The 13,157-nt window shown below is 33.7% G+C and overlaps 3 protein-coding genes and 1 long non-coding RNA gene across 5 annotated transcripts; 2 read left to right on the forward strand and 2 right to left on the reverse strand.

Moving 5' to 3' along the window:
• Positions 1 to 126: 126 nt before the first annotated feature.
• On the reverse strand, positions 127 to 1,670 carry LOC108199488 (non-functional NADPH-dependent codeinone reductase 2-like). The gene is made up of 3 exons (XM_017367313.2): positions 1,105 to 1,670; positions 768 to 1,008; positions 127 to 672 (listed from the first exon to the last, which is right to left on the reverse strand). Exons 1-3 carry the CDS (start codon positions 1,425 to 1,427, stop codon positions 268 to 270), a joined length of 969 nt encoding a protein of 322 aa, XP_017222802.1. The 5' UTR covers positions 1,428 to 1,670; the 3' UTR covers positions 127 to 267.
• Positions 1,671 to 2,053: 383 nt separating this feature from the next.
• On the forward strand, positions 2,054 to 3,617 carry LOC108199020 (uncharacterized). 2 transcript variants are annotated; one of them, XR_001802253.2, is made up of 3 exons: positions 2,054 to 2,446; positions 2,577 to 2,774; positions 2,867 to 3,617. It is a non-coding gene; the product is annotated as an uncharacterized LOC108199020 (long non-coding RNA). The 2 variants fall into 2 exon arrangements; XR_001802252.2 differs by having other exon boundaries at positions 2,239 to 2,446; positions 2,941 to 3,617.
• A 923-nt stretch (positions 3,618 to 4,540) lies between these two features.
• LOC108197085 (non-functional NADPH-dependent codeinone reductase 2) lies at positions 4,541 to 6,268 on the reverse strand. The gene is made up of 3 exons (XM_017364576.2): positions 5,892 to 6,268; positions 5,347 to 5,590; positions 4,541 to 5,057 (listed from the first exon to the last, which is right to left on the reverse strand). The coding sequence occupies exons 1-3, from the start codon at positions 6,197 to 6,199 to the stop codon at positions 4,653 to 4,655; spliced, it is 957 nt and encodes a 318-aa protein (XP_017220065.1). The 5' UTR covers positions 6,200 to 6,268; the 3' UTR covers positions 4,541 to 4,652.
• Positions 6,269 to 10,627: 4,359 nt separating this feature from the next.
• Positions 10,628 to 12,184, forward strand: LOC108197084 (metalloendoproteinase 2-MMP). The gene has a single exon (XM_017364575.2). The coding sequence runs from the start codon at positions 10,919 to 10,921 to the stop codon at positions 12,014 to 12,016; it is 1,098 nt and encodes a 365-aa protein (XP_017220064.1). The 5' UTR covers positions 10,628 to 10,918; the 3' UTR covers positions 12,017 to 12,184.
• Positions 12,185 to 13,157: the final 973 nt, after the last annotated feature.

The raw sequence follows: 13,157 nt of genomic DNA on the forward strand, positions 1-13,157 counted from the left end.
TTGCATTTTTTTTTTTCAATCTAGTCAATATCTGCAAATTTGTTTGCCAGATTCTTTGAAGAATCTGGTCAAATTAACCAGTGCTATCTCACTCTTTCACCAAAATTCAGTGATTTATTTACTTCCTGGAAAAAGATACGATCACATTATTGAGAAAAAATACGGAAGAAGTTGCAGAGGCCTTAAAGGGACCCTATTGCAGAGTGAAATTCACTGATTATTGAAAGGATGGTTTACATGGTTGATATACTTTGTGAAGAAAATGTATTATACTTCTCCATCCCAGAGCTCCTCGAGTGACTTCACAGGACCGGTTTCAAAGATAAACATCTGACAAAGGTTTGCCCTGCTCTGAGGAATTCCAGCAATCTTTTTTGACTCTTCATCGCTCAACTCCCAGTCAAAAATCTGTAGATACTGCTTTAGTCTCTCTTTGTTGAAGCTCCTGAACACAATGACAACGCCTTGCTCATAAGCCCATCTCAAAGCAACCTGAGCAGCAGATTTCCCTTTCGACTCTGCAATTTCCATTAGAACCTCAGATTCAAGCACTCCTTTGGTTCCCCAGAAGGCTCCTGCTGCTCCAAGAGGAGAATAAGCAGCTATCGTGATTTTGTTTGCCTGACAGAACTCTCTCAGCTTCCCTTGTTGCCATGTTGGGTTCATCTCCACCTTTAAACATAAATAGACCAGTAAGAAAAACGTGATTACACCAAAATTTATATTCTTACAAGACTTAACTGACTGATTAACTCAAATTAACTTACTTGATTGATTGCAGGAGGTATCTTAGCAAAAGCCAGAATATCACCAAGCTTCTTGCAAGTGAAATTACTGACACCAATTGACCTCGTAAGGCCGAGGGTCTGACACTCTTCCATGGCTGTCCAAACAGATTTTATGTCCAGCGGAACAACATCCTCAACTTTTGGCGGAAATACCACCCCAGCCTTTACACTTGCTGGAAAATGTATAAGATACTGATCAAGATACTCCAACTTCATATTTCTACACAACAAACAGAAGCAGAGATTTTCATCATCAAAGTAAAAAAAGAAAATTCTTTTTTTAAATGCAAGGAAGATAGTTATTTTTGTGTATTACTGCAGAGTCTTTTTCAGGGCTGGGATGACACGATCACCATAATTATCAGTGCACCAGATCTTAGAAGTGATGAAGACCTCATCGCGGGACTTAATCAAACCACAACTAATAGCTTGACATATCGCTTCACCAAGAGCTTCCTCTGTTTGGTAAAAGGAAGCAGTATCAAACATCCTGTAACCAAGCTCAATTGCTTCAAGCACTGCTTTTATCACTGCTTCTGGTGCTAGAAATGGAACACTTCCTGTGCCAAGTCCCAAAACTGGCATATTTTTCGCATTGCCGGAGCTCAGAGTAACTCCTGGAACACTTTGCACAGCCATCTTTCAGTTGGTATCACCTGCTAAAGTTTTACAAGCAGCCCTTTTGTTTGATTTTCTATCAAGATCAGCTAAAAATCTGGACTTTTAGATACCATGTACTTTTATTTATTTCAAAATGGTCCACAACACAAATTCAAATACTCACGCTATGATATATTTATTTAAATTATCAGGAGAGACATCCGCTAAGTTTTGTTACGAATCAACAGAAAAAACAGAGAGAGATATCCGCTAAGTTAAATAATGAGCCGCCAAACTTATTAAACATAAACAAAATCAATATTTGTATTTGGATTATATCATGGAAACCATTGTGGCTGTCTGTTACTATAAACATCAGCAATGACTCCACAAGGTTTAAGAAAAATGAATGGAACAGGACCACACTGATAACATCTGATGTCATGGGTGATGCTTAAGATCATTTATATGAACTGTGTAATAATTCATTAGAAGACTACTTGAACAGCTGCTAAGCATATAAAAAAATTTAAGATTCTGTTGTAGTCTGCCTTTGTTGAAACTCTTGGTTACAATAACAACTTTAGCTTGTGACTATGAGTTCATAAAAGATCAAAAGGTCTCGGTTGATAAAGAAAAAGGTGTGTCATTTATGAAATTGTTATGCCGGATTTTCGCCATAGATTAAAATAATTGTTATTTTTCTGATAATTTCTAAAATTGTAATTAATTAATTTAGATTAATAATTGATTATTTGGTAAAAATATCTCTAAATGTTATTTTTTTTAAATCGGGAAAGTATCACAAGCAGCTCAAGTACATTAAGGCCGGGTCCATGTCCTAGCCCATAAGTACATTGAGGCTTTTTAGGTTACTATAAAGCGTTATCGTTTTCTCATATCTTTTATCATAGCATCGCCGCACTTTATCATAGTATCGCCGCACTTGTCTTTCATCTCTTTTTATTCCCAAACTCTCAAATTTAACTCAAAAGTTCAATTGTGGATGAAATTTTTTCTGGATCACATCTATTCCGATGAGATGATTTCTCATTCACGTAAGGATCTCAATCTTTTTAATATATTCAACTTTTTAATGTAATTTAAAATTTTAAAACATCAAAATAATTGAGTTCATAATGTTGTATTCTCTATGATATACACTAACATCTTTGTAATTTATTTCAGGTGATTTGTACAACTTTGAAGATCATGTTATCAGATCTTGTTCTCATTGTTTTCATAGTATTAATTCAAATTTATGTACATGTATTGCATACAAGACAATGAATTGTAGTAATAATTTCATATATATAATCGATTTATTGCTCAAAACAATGAAGAAGGTGCTCCAAACCACGTACATGTCTGAAAATTCTTAACCTGGTAAGTAAAGATCTCGCACTCGCATATTATTTTATTAATTTTAATTACATATCTTATTGTTCATCTTACGAGAACAAAATTCCAAATTCCAGTCCTGCCTATATTTTCTTGCATTCTTGATTGATAAATGTCATAAAGATTGGATTTTGACAACAAGAAGATGCAGACATATGTGCGAAGAAAGAATAGAGACAAAAGGGTGATTGAAAATGATAGCTTTATCCAACCCAATTCTCAGAAGCAGTCTCGAAGCTCATCTTTATCGAAACGAAGCCCCCCTTCTATTTCCAATCTCCATGATCATGAAAAAGGTCTTTTCTGTGCTTATCAATCAATTTAAATTTCTGTATGTGTGTGTTTGTGGTTGTGTGGTTGTTTTCGCTAATGTGGATTGGTTTGTGTATATCAATTGAGCTGCATTTTGATTTGTCAATTAGTGGCCGTCAATCTATAGTGTCTGTTTGTTTTGTGATTGTTTTTCCCCAACTTAACACTCGTTCACAAAATTTGAGTTTACTTGTGTTTCCAAACCTGACGCTGTACGACAGAGATAGCGTAACAGTGGTGGTCGAGGGTGGCGGCAACGGTGGTTCTAGAATTAGTATGAGATCAATGAAGATGTAAATTGTGTCTTAATTGAAAGTGTTTATTGTGCCTCCTAATTGAGGGTGAGGGTGTTAATTGTGTCTCTTAATTGGGGGCGTTAATTGTGTCCTAATTGCATACGTTAATATTTATTAATTGTACCTTAATTGAGAGCTTAATTGTCTCGATTATGAGTTATCATGATTGTGGGAATATCTTGATACAATCTGTTATATATATCGACTGATATTTTTCTTATTTCTTTTGTTTTATTTTCAGGATTCTTGGAAAAAGATCGGGTTTTTTTTCGGACATTAAAATTTTATTGTCTAAATTTTTTCGATCATCTTGTATGTCCGAACGGTTAGATAATAACCCTTCATTTAAGAAAGAATTATCTCAGTAAATTGACGATTCATATATATTGAGATTTATTCTCATTATCAATAAAATTGTCAAAATTTTGATTTAATCAGCGAAGGAAAAAAAATCACTAGAGTCTAGAATTAAGAATACTCATATATTGTACAAACATTCAATAATTTTGTTTACATTATACTATGTATACAGCAAATTTGTGTGACACTGTAAATTGTTGTATTATTGCAAAATTATGCTCACTATTTTTATAGAATTGTTGTTGTTTACAAATATACTAGTTTATTTTGAATTTTTAATATTTATTCTTACAGATTTGAAATGTATGTTTTATTAAACTTGTTAATATAAGTTGTTGGCGATTACACATCAAAATATACTTAAAAATAATTATTATCACAAAACTTCTTAAAATCATAAGATCTAAAAGAGTGTTATAATTATAATATAGTGGACTCATTATTATACTTTCTAAAACATATTTGAGAACAAATATGTCGAACAAGTGCGTTTAAATAATAATATTTGAAGGTATCACAATTAGAAAAGAGTTATCATTTTAATTTTTTTGCCCCATAAATTGATGATAAAAAAATTTAATGTTTTGAATTAACTGTTGATTATGTGATTTTAGTCGCATGTTATAATACTGGAAAAGTATTAAATTTTGTTTATGGCATGGACCAAAACCTTATATATATAATAATAATAATAATAATTTTAATGATTAAAATGAGCGTTTGTAAAGATCTGATTTGATAATTTTTAACGAAAATGCAGGCACTTTCGTATTAAACCTTGAGTTTTACTCGAGACTAACCAGGGGAGTTTATTTATCGAAGTAAGAAAGGTTAAACATGCTGAAAAAAATACAATTCAAATAAATCAACTACTATATGACTTTGTGGAAACAACTCAAATCTCTCCATCCCAGAGCTCCTCAACTGACTTTATGTGACCAGTTTCAGATATGTAGCCAAGTCCTTCATTTGCTCTGGCCTGTGGGATGGCAGCAATCTTCTGAACATCTTCGTCCGTCAATTTCCAGTCGAAAATATCGAGATTTTCTTGTAATCTTCCTCTGTTAAAGCTCTTGGTTACTATAACAACTCCCTGCTCATAAGCCCATCTCAAGGCAATCTGAGCTACAGATTTTCCTTTGGACTCTGCAATTTCTTTGAGAACCTTGGACTCCAGAACACTTTTGGTTCCCCACATGTTCCCTGCTGCTCCTAGAGGAGAGTAAATCGACAGCACGATTCCGTTGGCCTTGCAGAACTCCCTTAGCTTCCCTTGTTGCCATGCCGGATTCATCTCGACCTGAAAACACATACAAATCAAAAAATTATTAGAAAAACATGCACTTCCGGTTGTGATTTTGAGTTCGTATATCTGTCAAAAAACTTCAAAAAGTCGGATAGTTTAATTTTTATTGGTGAAGATTTTTGTGCATGAAGGAATCTGTCATTATTAATGAGATTGGAGTCAATAGAAATCCATCACCTAACTAAAATCAGTTGTCAGTGTGTGCTCATGAGCATACATTAGAAAATCGGTTAAATAAAAGAGCTATCATTATAGAAATTCAATTCAAAAAATTCCAACATACTTGATTAACTGCAGGAGGAATCTTGGCGAAAGCCAGAATGTCAGCAAGCTTCTTGCAACTGAAATTACTGACACCGATCGATTTTGTAAGGCCAAGTGTTTGACACTCTTCCATGGCGGTCCAGACGCCTTTTATGTCCATCGGAACAACATCTGCAGGGTTCGGTGGAAACAGGACTGCGTCGGGCTTTATGCTCACCGGCCAATGTATAAGATACTGATCAAGATACTCCAGCTTCAAATTCCTGCACAAAAACAACAAAATTCAGTCACTCATTTAATAAAAAAAAAACGAAAATTCAACATCTAAATATCAGAAACATTGTAATTTGTAAAAACGAGTTTTTAAATTACTCCCTCCGTCCCCTGAGTTGTATAAGACGGGGAGCGGCACGTACTTTAATGCTCCTCTAAAATAGTTCTATAACTTATTTTTAAGATTTTTTTTTTCTAAATTAAAATAAGTTATAGAACCATATTGTATGAAAACATTAAACTGCATGCCAAACAGTGAACATATAGAAATAAATGGAACAGAGGGAGTACTTTAGAGTCTTTTGAAGCGCGGGGAGGACACGATCAGCATGATTATCATTGGAATAGAGCTTGGAGGTAATGAAGAGCTCGTCGCGAGACTTGATCAAGCCGAGATCAAGAGCCTGAGATATGGCTTCACCGAGTGCTGGCTCTGTACCATACAGAGCAGCAGTGTCGAACATTCTGTAGCCAACCTGAATGGCCTCAAGCACTGCTTTTACCACAACTTCTGGTGGTGGCAGAGGGAAATCTGCTGTGCCTACTCCCAGAATCGGCATTTTCTTGCCATTGTTCAGTGTGATTTCTGTGATTCCCATCTCTGTGTTTGTGTTTTCTTGTTGGTTTGTTCTTCTCCTTTGTGTTTTCTTTAGAGCTAACTCACATCTTATATAGATGGAGCGTCAGGTTGCGGATTCCGACAGATATTTTTAAATATCTCAATTTTCAAAAAGAAAATTATTTTTCAAAATTTTAGCCAGTAATATATAATTGATTCCACTCACACCAATGATATCGGACATTTTTATTTACATAAATCATTCAATTATAATCATTCATGTGTCCGTTTATCAGGAAAAAACTGAGACAAAATTTGAGATAGTGTAATATTATAATTTTCAAAATTTTATAGATATTCAATTCAGATTTCAAAAAGTACTATTATTTTGATAAGTTTGACGTATCTTGTAATCTTTAAGAAATCTTGTAATAATTAAATAATTTTTTCATTATTATAGATATTATTTTGACAAGGAGGTCAATTTGGACGCGAATCGTTCCACAAAATATGTAGCAACTAGCCAACCATCTTTGAACTTTACTGTTAAGTCACTATCTAAACTCCTAATAAGTCTGTTTAAGAAGTAAGACGTTATATATACGTAGAACAACGTCATTGATGATATCACTGTAATGTTCTTTGACTATTAGCATTTGTAGTGCTCCTCGTCTAGAATCTTGGTCAACTAGAAAAATTATTTTAAGAGCGTTGCATTATCTAAGAACCGAAGGCAGATCTTTACAAGAACTGATATTATGACAACGATCATTCCTAAAAGTAGGTTATATGTACATCTAAAGGTAGGTTATGATTTATAACCTTACAAGTAAGTATCTGTTTTACGAAACTCTCAGGAAAAGTTAGGGTTGAATCCAAGATCTGGCAATTGAGCTATCCAACCATAATCAACAAAATCATATTTAAAATAAAGTAATATTGAGTTTAATCTACCATCAACTTTTTTTTTTTTTTTTTTCCGAATACCATCAACTTTTTTAGTTCAAAAAAACCACACATCTGTTGTGTCTCCGAGCTTTCCGCCCAAATTTCTTCTTCCAGCTACTTATGTTAAAGCATTGTCCTCATGATCCCCAATCCTGGTCCGAATGGAACAGAAATTTTTTTAGCCGACTTGGATAACTCATCCTCCAAACATTAGGTGTAAATTGAGCGAATAAAAAATATAGCTAGAGCGAGCCTTTTCAATACTTGCATGTTCAAATCATGCGAGTCTTAAACATTTAAGGGTCTTGTGCTGTATAAAAAAAATTGGACCCATAATATAATATCAAAAATTTAATTTTCATTTTTTATGAAGTTTTATTTACAGTTTTGAAATTTAATTTTTTAGCAATACTAAACGAGATAGTCCGACTTGGAATTGTGTTTGTAAAAGATTCGATATTTCTTCCAATTTTAATATCGGTCGTTTGACTTTTTAACATATGTTTTAAGTATTTTGATTATATTTTTAGAATCATTATTTTAAAATTCAAATTATGATATTAATTATATAAATTTAATTAAAAATATATATATTTAAAATAATATTATAAATTCAATAATTTAGAAATGCTGTGTCAAAAAGTTTACTGGAAGGCAAAAGTGGCATTCTAGCCCTTCATTACAGAAGATCTGTTTAACCTCCATCAGCCGCAAATCTGAATGTTTTGCTTTGTGGTTGCTCCTCTAAATTATTATACAAATTTCTCCCTGCGACGATATCTATACTATACTATAAGCCAACATGGGTATAATTTGTAGTCCTAGATTTTAGTTATATTTTTTGGTTTGGTACTCTCCTTTTGGTACTACAACTCTACAAATGTGGAGTCTATGAGTCTTACATTGTTAAACAGTTTCAAATATTAAAAACACTCCTAACAATATCTTATCATATAATATTTCATTAAAAAATTATAATGATGTTATAAATAAAATTATAAATAATAATTTTGAATATCTTTTTTTAACAAGAAACTTTATATAACTCTTTTTAACTTTAACGTGTTCTATATCAATATAAACACCACACATTACATAACCCTTTCAAATTCTAATCTTAAAAGTTTCTGTTGTCAAAAAAATCAACATTACAGAATTATGTTGAAATTCGATTGATTAGATTACTGAATATTTCAAATGTATTACAAGATCGTCTATGTTTGGAAAAAATTTAAATTTTCTGATTTTTTTTAATTTTTAAATCTACATGTACTAAAATCGGATTAAATGTATTATATATATATATAGGGTTTGTCCATTTTCAAATAATCGGGAGAGAATATAATCAGTCGAATAATATAATTTAATTAAATTCAATCTATTAATATTAAAATACTAATAAAATGACGTTAAAATTTAAATATAAATAATAAATTACGAACTATATACCCGCCCGTGCTTCGCACGGGTTAAAGGCTAGTATAGATAAATAACTACAATCACGTTTAAGAGTTTTATTTTTTATTCGACACTTGTAAAAAAAAATGGACGAAACTTTAATATACGCGTTTAACCTTTATGCCTTTTGGATCTATTAGTTAATTGATGTTATTGATCTTTTCTGTTTGGCGTGTGATTAATGCATATCGAAAACATTATTTTAAGCTAGGGGTGTCAAACGGATAAAACGGATACGGATTTGCCCATATCCGTATCCGTATCCGCCTACTCAAAATCGGATCCGGATCCGGATACGGATACGTAAATTTTAGAATAAAAAGATCCGTATCCGTATCCGGCCGGATATTATCCGGATACGGATAATATCCGTATCCGCTTTTTCAAACATCACCAAAAATCAAATATACATTCTGAGATTAATTAAAAAACATATTTTGAACCGTTCAACAGCAAATGTATACCCGGTCAGAAATTAATAACATACTTTAACAGAAGTTTGGGCATTCAGGCCAAATATTTCGAACAAAATATTAATTTTACCAACTTAAAATCACAAAACAACATTATCTGCAACAATTTTAAAAAGAAAAAGCTTAATGAAGATAGTTCCATTTTCTCCATTTGCAAGATACTTAATATTTCTATTATTTTAAATATTAATTCTTTATGATAAAATAAAAAATATAAGTAAATAATAAATTTATATAAGTATTATTATATACATATAATAATAATTTCGGATACGGATATTTTCGGATACGGATACGCCTATATCCATATCCGTATCCGCAAACTCCGGATTCGAATACGGATAATATCCGTTTTATTCCGGATACGGATTATATCCGCTTTTTCCCGGATACGGTAACGGATTTTTCGGACGGATATCGGATCTTTCGGATTTTTTTGACAGCCCTATTTTAAGCTATTAAGTGCGACCCGGCCACCATATTTTAATTTTATATACAGTTCCATTGATAATAATAATACTAACAATTATTGATCATGAAAAGCAGATTCATTATATGAAGCAAACTATAAAGATAATTAGCATTCCGCAACAGTAAAAGACAGGAGATTATTAAAAATGTAATTGAATTTTATATTTCATGTTTTCATTTTTTTCCGGATATAAAGAGTGGTTATTCAGAAAGATTAAAATCGGCCATTTCCTAGATCGCTTTTATTTCTTGTAATAGTAATTAGTAACCAGCACAATATTCCATCAGCATTACCGGTCGTTTAATCTGTCCACTCTTACGAGAAATCGAGCTTAAAATTATCATCATATTTATACAATCCCACGTTCGATTAAATTACTTGAAAAGGAAAAGGGTTGAACTTTATTGTTCGATCCAATTGAGTGCAATTCAGCGTACTACAGATTTTCAATGAGAAGTATTATTATGATTGAAAAAAGAGATTGAACGTATGAGATGACGTGAATAGAAGCTCTACTTAGTTCATAATTATTTTTATAATTAACATTTTGTTTAATTAAAATTAAAACACTGAGACAGTTTAGCTTATAAAATCAAAAATTAAAAATAAAAGTAAGTAAGAATTTTTCAACTTTTCTGACTTATAAATCTAAAATTAACATACAAATTATTTATATAAATGATATAAATAAATAAGTTGTTTTTTATTTATAAAACCAAAAACCGGAGAAACAACATCATTGTATATACTCCCTCCGTTTTGAAATATAAGTCGTTTAACTTTTTTGCACGTATTTTTAAGTCTTTTGACCGCATGCTTAATAACTATTTTTAAGCATGCAAACGACTTATATTTAAATCAAAAATAATTATTTTTAGCACGTGATCAAAGGATTTAAAAATGCGTGAAAAAAGTCGAACGACTTTTATTTGAAAACAGAGAGAGTATATACACTATTCTAAACTATTCTAACCCGGCATCAAAATACCTGACTCCGTCTTTCGGCCGGAAGCTTTACTAAATCAAATCCATCCGAGTTAAATAACCCAAAAGAAGAAAAAACTCAACAACCAATCGACGTCTACAAGGGGATCATCTGACCTTTTCATCGACTCTAACATATAGAACCCAAATGTCGAAAAATTCAAACTCTTGTTTAATCTCTCTTCTAGACCCCAACTAAAATTCAACACGCAAGACATTTCCAACAACAAATCGATTCATCCAATTTCACAACCTACAAATGCCGCCCTTAACCAATCATTTTCTCAGTAGCAGCTTCCTAAGAAACTCAACTACTTCAACTTCTCTTTATAACCTCCCATTCAATTCAAACCTATATTTCATTTCGATATTTCACCAACCGATTTACAAAGATTAAGATCAGTTTCTAATCACAATCATTAACATGCAAAACATGTCTTTACACTTTTTTACAGCTTTAGTCTTTCTTCTTACAATATCTTCCTCGGTACTCACAATCCATGCATTTCCCGCAGATTTTGTTCCCAAATTTTTTCCGAATATATCCTCGTTACCTCCACCACCGAAAAATTTAACCGCTGCATGGGAGTCATTCAAGAACCTGACCGGTTGTCGAAGTGGCGAAACCAGAGAGGGGCTAGATAGACTCAAGAAATATTTGCGAGAATTCGGGTACCTCAATACCGAGAATTTCACTAATGATTTCGATAACTCGCTTGAATCTGCAATAAAGACTTATCAACGTAACTTCAACTTGAATACCACCGGGGAGCTCGATGAAAAAACACTAACCCAAATTCAAAGACCTAGATGCGGTGTCGCTGACATAGTCAACGGCACCAGCACCATGAATCCCGGGAAGTCGAAATCGTCGTCACTCCACACGGTGGCGCATTACTCGTACTTCCCGGGATCGCCTCGCTGGCCTCAAAACACGCTAACCTATTCTTTCGCAGCCGAAAATCAGCTAGATGACACTGTAAAATCAGTGTTCAGGTCAGCATTTGATCGGTGGTCAACGGTGACCACGTTGACTTTTCTACAAACTGATTCATATAGCATTGCCGACATCAAAATAGGGTTTTATAGTGGGGACCACGGCGACGGCGAGGCCTTCGACGGGGTTCTCGGAACCCTAGCGCACGCGTTTTCTCCGCCGAGTGGACGGCTCCACCTCGACTCGGCGGAGAATTGGGTGATCAACGGTGAGAATTTAAAGGAAACCTCGGCCGTAGATTTGGAAAGTGTAGTGGTGCATGAGATAGGGCATTTGCTAGGGTTAGGGCATTCTTCGGTGGAAGACGCCGTGATGTTCCCGTCGATTCCTTCCGGCGCACGGAAAGTGCAACTCGACGGTGATGACGTGGAGGGCATTCAGTCGTTGTATGGGACCAACCCTGGCTACGTGGCATCAGCCAATCCGGGTTCGCAGGAGAATGAGACTAATTTTGGGAATGTTGTGGGACCGGTGTGGGGCCAGGTGTTAGGTTTGGCCTTTGGATTAGTTTTATTTATTTTGTGAATAAATATATTGGAGAGTCTCGTATAAATTTTATTTTGTTTTTGTTCTTTATTGTTTTGTTTGTTGTATACAAAATGGATCCCCACACATTGATGAGGAGGTTAGTTTAGGTCTTCATATATTGTTGTATGTACATATCAGGTATAAATTTTGATTGTTCTTTATTTATATTTTTTAGTAATAAAAATTTCCTTGCGTCGTTTCTCTTGCGGTTTTTTTATTGACTTGTTCTTTGTTGTGAATGTATTTTTTCAATAAAGCTTGTAAATGGAAGCGAAGATATGAAAAGTAGATTTAAATTTCCTGGGATGAGAATTGGGTTGAAAATGAAATGATGGGAACAGAGCATTCTTTCATTCGAGTTTTGAATTTCATTTAAGGCTCTCTTCACTTGTATGAAATGAAATCCGTAAAAGATGTAATGAAATTTGTATTATTCATGACGCGGTAGTTTTGTGTTTTCTTTTTTGTTAAATTGGTGTTCAGGTCAGCTTGCGCGCATTTCGACTAATCCGGCGTTAGTTTTAGTGTCGGATAGCAAAAACTAACGCTAGTTTTGAGACTACCAGAAGTCCTGAAAACCTGATCTTGCCCCGAAAGATTCCAGCTACATATGCATAATGAAAAAGCAAGTTAAGCTGAAGTCGAGGCATTCGGGATTGCAAGGCTTTCGGCATTTATAATCAAAAGAATTGCTAGCTCGTCAAACTTCCTCGGCCGATCGGTACGTTTACATACAAAGTGGTTCCAGATTATAGGATGTCGACTGACTACTGTCGAATGTGAATGTGTGAAACTTCGTGAAACACGGTGCAAAATTACAAATTATAACTCCGTCGAAAAATAATTGAAATGATATTCGCTCTGGAATTTAAGGTTTAGCATGATTACTGAATTTAACGCAAACATAAAGATCAATTTTCTTGTTCCCTATGACATGGTCTTAGGACAGAAGCTTCAGTTCCTGGCAAATTATTGCAGGGGCCAGTTCCCTGGACCAGTAGATATCCGACTCTGAGTAATGATTACTTGAAATTTTTAATCTGAATTCACACGCAGAGTGAAACTGAATTCATATGCCATGGAGTTCAGCTTATGAAACTGAATTTATATATTTTCAGCAAGTAGCAGCTGGATGGGT

Source organism: Daucus carota, chromosome 8, assembly GCF_001625215.2.
Source record: "Daucus carota subsp. sativus chromosome 8, DH1 v3.0, whole genome shotgun sequence".
Taxonomy (NCBI): domain Eukaryota; kingdom Viridiplantae; phylum Streptophyta; class Magnoliopsida; order Apiales; family Apiaceae; genus Daucus; species Daucus carota.

Bases quoted from the DNA above. Each gene is read 5' to 3' on its own strand.
- LOC108199488 (XM_017367313.2), bottom strand. From the start codon at position 1,427: ATGGCTGTGCAAAGTGTTCCAGGAGTTACTCTGAGCTCCGGCAATGCG. The intron at 1,009-1,104 runs GTAATACACAAA...TTTGTTGTGTAG, and splicing joins GCCCTGAAAAAGACTCTGCA to AAATATGAAGTTGGAGTATC. The intron at 673-767 runs GTAAGTTAATTT...TTATGTTTAAAG, and splicing joins TACCTCCTGCAATCAATCAA to GTGGAGATGAACCCAACATG.
- LOC108197085 (XM_017364576.2), bottom strand. From the start codon at position 6,199: ATGGGAATCACAGAAATCACACTGAACAATGGCAAGAAAATGCCGATT. The intron at 5,591-5,891 runs GTACTCCCTCTG...GTTTTTGTGCAG, and splicing joins GCGCTTCAAAAGACTCTAAA to GAATTTGAAGCTGGAGTATC. The intron at 5,058-5,346 runs GTATGTTGGAAT...ATGTGTTTTCAG, and splicing joins TTCCTCCTGCAGTTAATCAA to GTCGAGATGAATCCGGCATG.
- LOC108197084 (XM_017364575.2), top strand. From the start codon at position 10,919: ATGCAAAACATGTCTTTACACTTTTTTACAGCTTTAGTCTTTCTTCTT.